This window comes from Marmota marmota, unplaced genomic scaffold (genome assembly GCF_001458135.2).
Source record: "Marmota marmota marmota unplaced genomic scaffold, marMar, whole genome shotgun sequence".
In the NCBI taxonomy this organism is placed as follows: Eukaryota; Metazoa; Chordata; class Mammalia; order Rodentia; family Sciuridae; genus Marmota; species Marmota marmota.
In genome coordinates this window covers 11,470,827-11,483,641 of record NW_025999943.1, presented here as the reverse complement: position 1 = coordinate 11,483,641, position 12,815 = coordinate 11,470,827, and the positions used below count along the sequence as shown (strand labels likewise).

Sequence of the window (12,815 nt, the reverse complement as noted above, 5' to 3'; positions counted from 1 at the left end):
AAAAACTTGACATACATTTGGTTCTTTTAAACTGAGGTTATCTAACCTATTGTAGAATACCTCCTTCCTCCTTTGTAAGAAGTATAAAAATAAATATGAAGGGCTGGGGTTATGGCTCAGTGATACAGCACTCGCCTAGCACATGTGAGGCACTGGGTTCAATCCTCAGCACCCCATAAATAAAGGTATTATGCCCATCTACAACTAAAAAATATTTTTTAAAAAATTAAAATAAGTAAATAAATAAATTTGAGCTGGGCGCACTGCCTGTAATTCTAGTGACTTGTAATTCTAGTGACTTCAGGCTGAGGCTGAAGGATTACAAGTTCTAGGCCAGCCTCAGCAACTTAGTGAGACTCTGTCTCAAAAAACAAAAAGGGCTAGAAATGCAGCTCAATGGTAAAGCACCCTTTGGTTAAATCTCCCATACAAAAAATAAAATAAATTTGTCAAGTAACTGTATAGCAAAGCATACAGGACTGAACCCAGGGCCTTGCACTGCTAGGCAACTGCTCTGCAAACTAAGCTACATCCCCAGCCCCCAAAAGAATTTTAATTATGGTAAAATACACATAACCTAAAAATCCACGAAATTTTTGTTTTTGTACTAGGAATTGAACAAAAGGGTGTTTTACCACTGAGCTAAATTATTGATTTTGAGAATGTGCCTTACTAAGTTGCTGAGGCTGGCCTTGAACTTGTGATCCTCCTGCCTCAGGCTCCAAGTGGCTGGTATTACAGGCATGCACCATGTCCATCCAGCTAAAATTCATCATCTTAACCATTGTTAAAGGTACACTTCAGTGTACATTCACACTGTTGTTGTATAACATCAGTTGTCCAACCATCTCTATAACCTTGTGATCTTATAAATCTATAATTTTTAACACACTAAATACTAACTCCTTGTCCCCCAGTTCCTGGCATCTACCATTCCACTTTGTCTTTATGAATTTGAATGCTTGAATATTTACCATCACCCTCTGACCTCACAAAACCAGCTAGACTCCAAAACCTACCACAGACTCATCGTTTTTTGTGGCAGTCATACACTGGTAGGCCTTAGGGCTGCTCTCAATTGCTTCTGCTTTCTTCCAGGCATCAATTCGGAATCTTTCCATCACTTTTATCTCTTCCCGGAGATCCGTGTTCTCTTTGACTAACATTTCTATCTGGCTTCTGAGACGACCGTGTGTGCTTGACCATTTTGCTTCCTTTCTTTTCAAATCTTCTTGTAAATCTGCTACTTGCTGTTTCAAAGCCTCTCCCCAGCAAAAAAAAAAAAAAAAATTAGATTTAAAAGTAAAAGGACCAAAGAGACACATCAATGAAACAATAGCCCAAAACCAACATCAGAAAAGGCTTAGGCAATAAATGACTGGATTTTTGGAGAAAGGAATAGGGAATCAGGTGAGACTTTCACTTTATATCATTAACAATTCTAGAAAGCAGAGACCACACCCCTTAGAAGCTGACTGTAATAACACGGCATGAGATAATAAAGGCCTAACCAAAGACAATAATTGAAAGAAAAAGAAAGGATCTATGAGCAATACCTGGTAAAGAAAAAATTACAGGAATTCATAAACAGAAGGAAAAGTTTTGATAAATGGTATACTGATTCCAAAGTCAAAACAACCTGACCTGAAAACTGATTTTATATGGAATTCATTGGAAGACATGGGTGTTAACAGAGTTTTCAATGGCCTAACTAAATAAGTAAAGAAACTACTGAAATGTGTAGAAGCAATGTGCAAGTAGACAAACAGAAATCAAGACTAATGTCGGGCAGCTGGGGTTGTGGCTCAGTGGTAGAGAGCTTGTCTACTAGCTTGTGTGAGGCACTTGGTTCCATTCTTAGCACTGCTAAGAAAAAATGCTCATCATCTCTAGCAATCAGAGAAATGCAAATTAAAACTACTCTAAGATACCATCTCACTCCAGTAAGAATGGCAACCATGATGAAGACAAATAACAACAAGTGCTGGCAAAGATTCGAGGGGGAAAAAGGCACACTCATACATTGCTGGTGGGACTGCAAATTGGTGTAGCCAATTTGGAAAGCAGTATGGAGATTCCTTGGAAAGTTGGGAATGGAACCACCATCTGACCCATTCCTCTTCTCGGACTATACCCAAAAGACCTAAAAAGAGCATACTACAGGGACACAGCCACATTAATGTTTATAGCAGCACAATTCACAATGCTAGACTGTGGAGGTGCCCTTCAATGAATGAATGGATAAAAAAAAAAATGTGGCATATATACACAATAGAATATTACTCAGCACTAAAAAATAATAAGATCATGGAATTTTCAGGGAAATGGATGGCATTAGAGCAGATTATGCGCTAAGTGAAGTTAGCCAATCCCCCCAAAAAAACAAATGCCGAATATCTTCTCTGATATAAGGGGGGTGACTCAAAATGGGGAAGAGAGGAAGAGCATGGGAAGATTACCTCTACATAGGGAAGAGGGGTGGGAGGGAAAGGGAGGGAGAAAGGGAATTGCATGGATGGTAGAAGGAGACCCTCACTGTTATACAAAATACATGTATGAAGATATGAGAAAAAAAAAAAGAATAGTGTTACCCTAGATTAGGTAGAGAGAAGTGATGGGAGGGGAGGGAAGGGGCTGGGGAGATAGGAAGGATAGTAGAATGAAATAGACATTATTATTACTGTGTGTATATATGTGAATGCATGACCAATGTGATTCTGCAACCTGTATACTCAGAAAAATGAGATATTATATCCCATCTGATTCAAATGTATGTGTCAAGGTCATTGTACTGTCATGTGTAACTAATTAAAACAAATTAAAAAATAAAAATAAAAAATAAATAAAATAAAAGTCCATCAACAACTAAAAAAAAATATTTAAAAAAAAAAAAAAAAGACTGATGTTAGAACAAGGTAAGATCAGTCACCTATGGAGCACAAGCAATTTGCTGGAAGTGACCAAGCACTGAGAGAAAGGAGCACTGGCAGAAACAAGAGATCCCTCAGCAAGGGGGCTGAGTCATCAAAAGCCCTGACCACCTCAGTAACATGTGCACAAACACTCAGAAACTTGGCCCCATCTATTGCCTAGGCCACACAACAGCCAATAAAGTAGCCTGTAGGAGAGAGAATGACACAAGGGCTCAAAGCTCTCTCCTTCAAGAGTGCTATACCATCAACAGCACAGAATTGGACTTATTAAGGTCAAAGCTTTAATCCCAGTTGAATGCCTCAAAAGCTCCTGAACATCAAATTCCTTATGTAAAAAATTATAGAATATAACCAACAAGTGAGAAATTTCTCAAAAGCATTTTTATTATACAGGAAAATAGACTTTTAATACTAAAATGATAACAAGTCTAAATGGGTTAAGATTTCAAAAGCTACTGATATTTACAAAATATCTACTTTCAGGCACCATTAAAGGTCCTTGGAATATTAAGAGTAACACATCCCAGCCACATAAGAGGTTGAGGCAAGAGGATACAAGTTTGAGGCCAACCTCAGCAATTTAGTAAGACCATCAGCAAATTAACAAGACAGTCTCAAAATTTAAAAAAAAAAAAAGGACTGGGGATGTAGCTCAGTGGCAAATCACTCTCTGATTCAACTCCCAGTACACACAAACAAACATACACACACACACACACACACACACATGCTTAGGCCCTCATGATAAACTATCTCAAGGGGAATATTAGCATAGGTGAGGGTAATGGGATATGCATGTGCAGAGCAGGAAAGCGCAGTTGTGAATATGATGTGTAGGGTGCCAGGCTAGGTGTGGTGGCACACACCTATAATCCCAGTGGCTCGGGAGGCTAAGGCAAAAGGATCTCAAGTTCAAGGCCAGCCTCAGCAAAACAAAGGTGCTAAGCAACTCAGTAGTGAGACCCTATGTCTAAATACAAAATAGGGCTGGGGATGTGGCTCAGTGTTCCAGTGCCCCTGAGTTCAATCCCCGGTATCGCCCCTGAGTTCAATCCCCGGTATCGCCCCCAAGAAAAGGAGGATGCCAGGCAAAAGTCACAGGGCAATAAGGGGGATAAATGAACATCAGGAGGACAAGAAGCTTCAAGAGAAGAGAGGCCAGGACATGTAAGAACTTGAGGCTTTTATAGTAAGAAAGAAGCAGAGGCATCAAAAAGTCTGAGCACAGAGAAGACATGGCCTCCTTCCTTAAGGAAAGAAGCCACATGAACAGGGCAAGAGTTGAGGCCAGGCACTTAGTAAATCTATTAACTCAGACAGCAACTTGAATTGGGGTAGACTTTACTGACAGAAAAGTATGGAATAGAAGAGAACGAGAAGCCTGGAGAAAGATTCTAGGTCTCTGACTTAAGCACAGGGAAGGACAGTTGGGAGGCGACTTGTGAACATGCTGAGCCTGAAGTGTCCGGCAGCCAGTTGGACAAACTTAACCAGTTGAGGCCAGGATGCAAGTCGGACCTTCAACAGATAAATGTTAACATAAACCTGGAAAATAAACTGAACACGTTAGGGAAGGCCAAGCCTCTGGTTGACACTTCTACTGCCTCTGCTGTTGCCATATGCACCCCTCAATTCAAGAGAGGAAAAAGCAATAGAATCTGAGCCTTGCAGTAATCTAGGTTATAAGAAACCCACAGCTTCAGGTATCACAGGAGGCAAACAGAGATGAGGCTTACGGATGAGAAGGCAAAGGATGCTGGTAAGCCACATCCCAGAGGGACTTCACCATGAGGTTTACACTGGAGCAGTCACAGAATCCTCAAAAGGTGCAATTTCATAGTAGATGGCCAGGAAGCCAGATTTAATTGTATAGGAAGAAAACAGGAGGTTCAGCAGACATGGCTAGTTATCAGTGGTGACTTATTGACAAAATCTCATACTCCATGAAAATGAGATAAAAGCTACATGGGTCAGTGGGTGAACTGCTGACTTGAGAAAGGCACCTCTCCACTGCCAGTCATCAGACACCCCTAATGTGCAGATGATTGGATGCCAAAGCTGGAGAAGATTTAAAACAAAAAAAAGCCAAGACCAGATGGTGTGAAATAACCAGTTGTTACAAAAAGCAGGCAGACTTCTAAAACTTCAGGGGTATATTAAAGGGTAGAGAAGCCATTACAATCAAAGGGGCTCCCACTAGTCAAGTTGGGACCACTTGATTATCAGACAAGAAACTTTATAATTAATTAGAGCAACTTGGTTTTGTGAGAGGTTAAGAAACAACAATGATGAATGTAAATTCCAAGAAGACAGAGATATCTTATATTACCAATTCCCCAGTGCTTAGAAGTGTTCAGTGAATTGGTACTTACTATAAATAAGCCAAATAGTGTAAGAAAAACAAGGAACTATCCAAAAGCAGAAAAAAATAATGAATATACACAGTCATACATGATTAATCCAGTATGAAAAGGACCCAATGCTTAATTAACACCAGAAGTCAGACATGCTAAAAAAGCAGAAAGGGTTCAAGAATGAGTACCAAAATTGTAAATATCTAACATCCTAAATAGGAAAAATACCCAACCCAACCTCTTGTCTCCAAACACAGCTTTGATGAACAATGCCCATAGCTTCCTGCAGTGATGGCAGGCCCAGTCCTATACTGTCCAATATGGTTTTTAAGTCTTGAAATGAAAGTTAAGACACTGAACTTTTAATTTTTCTTTTTTTTCCTTTTTAAGATGGGAGCCTCACAATGCTGCCCAGGCTGGTCTTAAACTCCTGGGCTCAAGTGATCCTTCTGCCTCAGCCTCCCAAATAACTGGGACTACCTGACTAATTTTATTTTTAATTTATTTAAATCTAAATAGCCACACATAGCTAATGGCTAACAGCCTGAACAGCAGAGCCTCATAGAACAAAAGCATACATTATTCAAGGGAAAGGCATCAGGTTTCAAGAAAGTAAAGCCCATATATTATTTTTACAACAAAGTAAAACAGAACTACAAAAACTTGATTTGAATCAACTCAGAAGAGGTGATCAGGTCCTAAGCTGATCTATCTTGAAACTTTAGTGGTCTGAGAGATGTTTTTTCTTCTTTTTGGGTCTGTTAAGATTTATTTAATATAACAAGTATCAAAATAACTATGGCGGGCTGGGATTGTGGCTCAGTGGTAGAGCGCTTGCTTAGCACCTTTGAGGCACTGAGTTCGATCCTCAGTACCACATAAAAATATAAAGGTATTGTGTCCACCTACACCAAAACATATTTTTTTAAAATAATAACTATTGCTTTAATCCCACGAGATTTAGAAACAAGAAAAATGAAATGACAAATTCATTGTGCAAGTATTTTAGAATTGGTTATAGTTTTCAATTTTATAATAGAAGTTTTCTATATTTGATTATGTTTTAACTATTTAAGTATTTTAAATGTTTACAAAAAAAGCCATAATAAATGTGTGACTGTAAGACTGTCTAAAAGAAATTAAGTTTAATATCAATTTTTAATCTTTATTATGCAAAGAGCAAAAACACACCCTTAAGAATTGACAGTGGAATCTAAAATTGGCATATGTATAGAAGAAGAATTAGATAATATTTTTTGTGCTCACACCATTTAACCTGGATATTGCACTTCTAGGAAACTGCCCACAGATAAACTCAAGTTTGTGAGCTACATGGGCACAAGGATAGGGATTGAAGTATTTCATTCACTACTATGTTCCCGATATGTGCCTGCTACACAATCGGTACTTAATAACCAAGTGTTGAATGAGCAAATAGAAGAATGATATATGTACAAGGTTACTTGGTATAGTACTTCTTTAAATAGAAAAGGAACAAAAATAACATAAAAGTTCAGTAACATAAGTCATGGCACTTACATTGCAATTCTACACAATGGTAAAATAAAGATGATGCTCTTTTGAATACAGAAAGATGTCAATATTCTACCATTAATATAAAAGAAAAAAAAACCCAGGGACAACAGTCATCATTGATATTAAGGCTGTTAGGTATGATAAAGGCATGTAATTATATTTTTTTAAAAGGGTCTTTTCTCAGAGATACATACTTGAGTATTCACAGATGAAATGACTGAATAGGGAATTCACTTTAAATATTACACATTAAAAAACAAAAAAAGAATGGAGAAGGGTGAGAGGGATAAAATATGTACTATTTGAAATTTTCTACAATAAAAAATGTTATAAAGAGGCATATTCAAAAAAAACAAAACAAATAATCCAATCAATGAATGGGCAAAGGAAATGAACAGGTACTTCAAAGAAGAAGAAATACAAATGGTTAACAAATACATGAAAAAGAAAAAGTTCAACATCACTAGCAATTAGAGGATTGAAAATTAAAACTACACTGAGATTTCATCTCACTCCAGTCAGAATGGCAATTATCAAGTATATAAGCAACAATAAATGTTAGCAAGGATGTGGGGGAAAAGGTACACTCACTCACACATTGCTGGGGGGACTGCAAACTAGTACAACCACTCTTGAAAGCACTATGGAGATTTCTCAGAAAAATTGGAATGGAAACACCCTTTGACCCAGTTATCCCACTTCTCAGCATATACCCAAAGGACTTAAAATCAGTATGCTATAGTGACATGGCCACATCAATGTTCATAGCAGCTCAATTCACAATAGCTAAGCTATGAAACCAACCTAGGTTCCCTTCAACAGATGAATGGATAAAGAAAATGTGGTACATATGCACAGTGAATATTACTCAGCCATAAAGAACAAAAAAAAATATGGCATTTGCCAGTAAATGGATGGAACTGGAGACTATCATGCTAAGTGAAATAAGACAATCCCAAAAAACCAAAGGCTGAATGATGTCTCTAATAGGTGGATGCTGAGTCTCAATGGAGGCGCACGGGTGGGTGGTGGTAGTGGAGGTTCTTCAGATTGGACAGAAGGGAATGGGAGGAAGGGAGGGGAGTAGGAATGGGAAAGACGGTAGAATGAAGTGGACATAACTTTCCTATATTCACATATGAATACATAGCCAGTGTAACTCCACACTATGCACAACTACAAGAATGGGAAGTTATATTCTGTGTATATGTCAAAATACATTCTACTTGGGCTGGGGTTATGGCTCAGCAGTAGAGTGTCTGCCTAGCATGTGCAAGCCCCTGGATTCAATCCTCAGCACCTCATAACAATAAATAAATAAAATAAATAAAAGGTATTGTCCAACTACAATTAAAAATAGATATTTAAAAAAAACATACATTCTACTGTCATGTATAACTAAAAAGAATAAAAAAGAGGTGTATCAGGTGGCTAAGGCCAAAAGAAGAGAGAAAGATTTCACTATACATCTTTTTGTATCAACTGAATGTGATTTGTTTATATTATCTTTTAAAATAAAAAATTTTACTAGCATGTCAAAACCTAATAAACCAAGCATTAATCAAAACATATTAGCAACTGTTTTTTTCCCCACAAAAATAAACTAATAGAATTAAAGACCCTGAGCAACATTGTATGCAGTAACTAAAGCTGTAGGTGTACAGAGATTAATCAAGGATGCCACACAAGATTAGAAAGAAAAGAAAGAAAAAAACTCAAAACTACTAGTGTTTAGGGGCTGGAGCTGGAGCTGGGGCTCAGTGGTAGAGTGCTTGCCAGGCACACATGAGGCACTGGGTTCGATCCTCAGCACCACATAAAAAATAAAGGTATAGTGTCCACCTACAACTAAAATAAATAAACAAACAAATATATATATATATAATATATATAATATATAAAATATATATATTTTTTTAAATAAAATCTACTAGTGTTTAAAACAAGGAGCCAGGGCTGGAGTTGTGGCTCAGTGGTAGAACGCTTGCCTAGCATGCATTAGGCACTGGGTTGGACTCCCAGTACTACATAAAAAAACTAATTAGGAGGCAGAGCCCACCCCCCACTCACAGCCTGGAGGCAGAGCCTCCCCTTTACTACATGGAGAGTCAACCCGCGCTGGGGTTCCTTATTCACCAAAGCGTGGCTCCATGGCCCAATATCAGGAAACATACAGGCTTGAGGTTGCCACTGCCACAAAACTAGCATATGGCCACTTCTACCAAGAACCAACAATAAAGACCTCGTAAGACGTCATCAAGGCCCCTGTGGCCGGGCTGCACCAAAGGTTTCTCTACTAGGGGTGCAAACAGTTATCCTGTTGCTGAGGTAACAGAGAGTCTTGCATGGGTGTGGAGAGCCATTCTAATGCATGACTGGGCGACTCCCGGTTTGGGCCTGAGGCTTCTGGCTGTGTCGAAATTTTCCAGGCCCTCTCCTGATGAGAGAACCCGTCCGTGTGGGGGTGTTGCTGACCACTGACCCTGGGGGCCCAATCACTGACCCTGACCTTGGAGTGCGGCCCCCCCTCAACCTTCATTGGATGGAATTATCCCCTGAATTTCTTGTTCCCCAATAAAAGGCTACTCCCTGGCGTGCTCGCTCTCTCTCTCTCCTGCTAGCCCTGAGTAATCCTTGCTGCCCTACGGGTGGTTCGAGGTTGGAGCCAGAGAGGGGAGCCATCTCGGACCTGGTCATAGAAAAAGGTAACTGAGTCTGCGTGTTTTATTTCAATCTCTGCTAGCTAACTTTTATGCCAAGAACCTCATTAATGAAACCAATGCGCAGGCCGCATGGTGGACATGGGGTTGCCTATCTCTTGTTTCTCCTACTAACAGCCAACTTCCTTTGATTATCCTCTCACTAGTCATATAATCTATACATCCATATTCTCACATCCTACCTCATAAACATCTCAGCCAGCCCCCCAGACCTCCCCTTCCACCATAAGAAACTATAAACCATTATACACAAACCTATTAATTATATGGCTGAAGATAACCAAACTCATCATTTCTGTTTATAGTGAAAAACTGTAAATGTAAAAATAGAAGCTGATATATGGCTGCACATTGGGTACACTGAATGCTAAAATATTGATCTCTCCCTTAAAAGTGAAGTATTGATAACCTGTAGGCACACTATAAGACAATAGGGCAGAAGCTGTAATACCTCAGAGATCTACACTGCAAGAGAGGAAGGCACACAGAAATAACATGGGAGGAAATAACAAGGGAGGAAAGTGTCCCAAACAAACCAAGATACTACAACAATAGAGTCCATAGATAAGAAGTGTCAGAGAAGGAGTTCAGAATATACATAACTAAAATGATTTGGGAATTAAAAAATGACCTAAGTGAGCAGATAACAGGCAAAAATCAGTTACTCTAACAAAGAAATAGGAGAGCAAATACAGGTAACCACTGATCACACCAACAAAGAGATAAGAAAGCAAATAGGTTGCAAGAGATTACTTCAAGAAAAAGAGATACTGAAAAAAAGACAAACAGAAATCCTTGAGATGAAAGAAACAATAAGCCAATTTAAAAACTCAATAGATAGCATCACCAACAGACTAGACCACTTGGAAGACAGAACCTCAGACAATGAAGACAAAATATACAATCTTGAAAATAAAGTTGACCTCACAGTGAAGATGGTAAAAAACCACGAACAGAACATCTAAGAATTATAGGATACCATCAAAAGACCAAATTTAAGATTTATTGGGATAGAGGAAAGTTCAAAGATTCAAACCAAAGGAATGCACAATATCTTCAATGAAATAATATCAGAAAATTTCCCAAGCATGAAGAATGAATTGGAAAATCAAATAAGAGGCCTATAGGACACCAAATGTACAAAATCACAACAGCTCTACAAACAAGACACATTATAATGAAAATGCCTAGCATACAGAATAAGGAAGGGAAACCAATTTGAATCTCAGATTTTTCAACCCAGACTCTCAAAGCTAGGAGATCCTGGAACAATATATACCAAAGCTCTAAAAGATAATGGATGCCAACCAAGAATCTTATATCCAGCAAAATTAAGTTTCAAATTTGACGATGAAATAAAAACCTTCCATGATAAACAAAAGCTAAAAGAATTTACAGCAAGAGGGCTGGGGTTGTGGCTCAGTGGTAGAGCACTTGCCTGGCATGTGTGAGGCACTGGGTCCTATCCTCAGCACCACATAAATATAAATAAATAAAATAAATGTCTATCAACAACTTAAAAAAATTTACAGCAAGAAAGCCTGCACTACAAAACATTCTTGGCAAAATATTCCACGAGGAGGAAATGAAAAACAACAATGAAAATCTGCAAAGGGAAGAACTACAATAAAAGAAAATCCAAAGCAGAAACCAAGTCAAGCTAAATACCAAAAATAAACAAAAATGACCGTTAATACAAATCATATCTCAATAATAACCCTAAATGTTAATGGCTTAAACTCACCATCAAAAGACACAGGCTGGTAGATTAGATTAAAAAAACCCACAATATGCTGCTTTCAAGAGACTCATCTCATAGAAAAAGATGCCCACAGACTGAAGGTGAAAGGTTGGGATAAAATATACCATTCACATGTCCTACGTAAGCAAGCAGGGGGTTCCATCCTCATGTCAAATAAACTAGACTTCAAGCCAAAGTTAATCAAAAGGGATAAAGATACACATTTCATACTGCTTAAGGGAACCATACATCAACAAGCATAACAAACAACAGAGCATCTGTGTTCATCAATCAAACTCTTCTCAAGTTCAAGAGTCAAATAGATCACAACACATAATTCTGGGTAACTTTAACACACCTCTTTCACCACTAGATAGATCTACCAAACAAAAGCTAAACAAAGAAACTACAGAACTCAAGATCCAACATGGCGGCAGGCACGGTGAGATCAAGTCTCTGACCTCGTCAGCTGTGGGGGCATAGGGAGTCGTAAACCGTCTAAATGCTGTTTGCTCAGGATCACTAGGCAATGCTGAGCTGACGTGGATCTGGGGCGAACAGTCTGGGCCTCTCAGAACACACACCGAGCCCGGATCGGCTGAATTCAAGCTCCTGTTCGCCTGCTTCTCGCAGACAAACTGCTGTGACTCAGCACTAAACGATCCCGCTGAAACAACTGGTCGGCCCTTCTGAACCTACGGAGGTAAATGCCAACCGAGCCTTCATAGGCAGTGGCCACAGGATTGAGACGGGGCTTGGGAGAGCCAGTCAGGACCCACCCGTTGCATTGGTCACCCAGCAAAGGGAACGAACTGTCGCCATTTGCATGGGATACCACCATGGCAGAGAACTGATGTCACCAGAATGCGGCGGAGGAGATAACTCCATTGAAACCGGCGGCGACAGGTGTGTAACCCCCTAGCCTTCCTTCTCCACACAGCGGGGAAACCTTAAGGGCCGCTCCCAGCTCTCCCGTGAGCGCGATAGCCAGACCGAGGGAATCAGGAGTGGCGCGGGACCCGCGGCGCAAACTCCCGGCTACCACTCCCACCAGTGCTGACAACTGAGGTCTCTTGCACCAGCTACCAGGGGCGTGGCTACCGGAGGGCAAGCAAAATTCGCTGAGGGTTCTCAGCCCCAAGCTCTACAAACTTAGGGTCTGAGGGAATGGCAAACAGGGAGAGTGTGCCCAGTCGTTCATGAAAACAGGGCTCCCGGGAGCAGCAGACCTGGCGTGTAGCCAGTATTGTGGTGAGCGTCACCAGTGAGCGGGGCCTGGCTTGAGGAAAAGTGGGGAAGTGACTAGACACAAGAGAAGGCCCTAGGCACTCAGGATTGGAGACCCGCCCAGTCTGGGAGGAGGAGCTGCTGCACAGTGATTGGTTCCCCCATATTGAGAGGAGAAGCTTGGCCCGGTGGGCACAGCTCCACCTACTGGAAGAGAAGTTAATCAAACGCTAAGACTGCATTTATTAAGTTTTTTTTTTAATTTGGGATTTTTTTTTCATTTTTCACTTTTTTTTGTTGTTGT

General features: G+C 39.8%; 1 protein-coding gene across 4 annotated transcripts in view; it reads right to left on the bottom strand.

Annotated features, from left to right (window-relative positions):
- The window catches only part of Cenpj (centromere protein J), a 53,914-nt gene that overhangs the window by 10,257 nt on the left and 30,842 nt on the right, over positions 1–12,815 (bottom strand). For all 4 annotated transcript variants that reach the window (XM_015499361.2, XM_048801454.1, XM_048801453.1 and 1 more), the window contains one exon: positions 1,020–1,262. In XM_015499361.2, the coding sequence (XP_015354847.1) occupies positions 1,020–1,262 (243 nt within the window). The remainder of the gene's footprint in view (positions 1–1,019; positions 1,263–12,815) is intronic.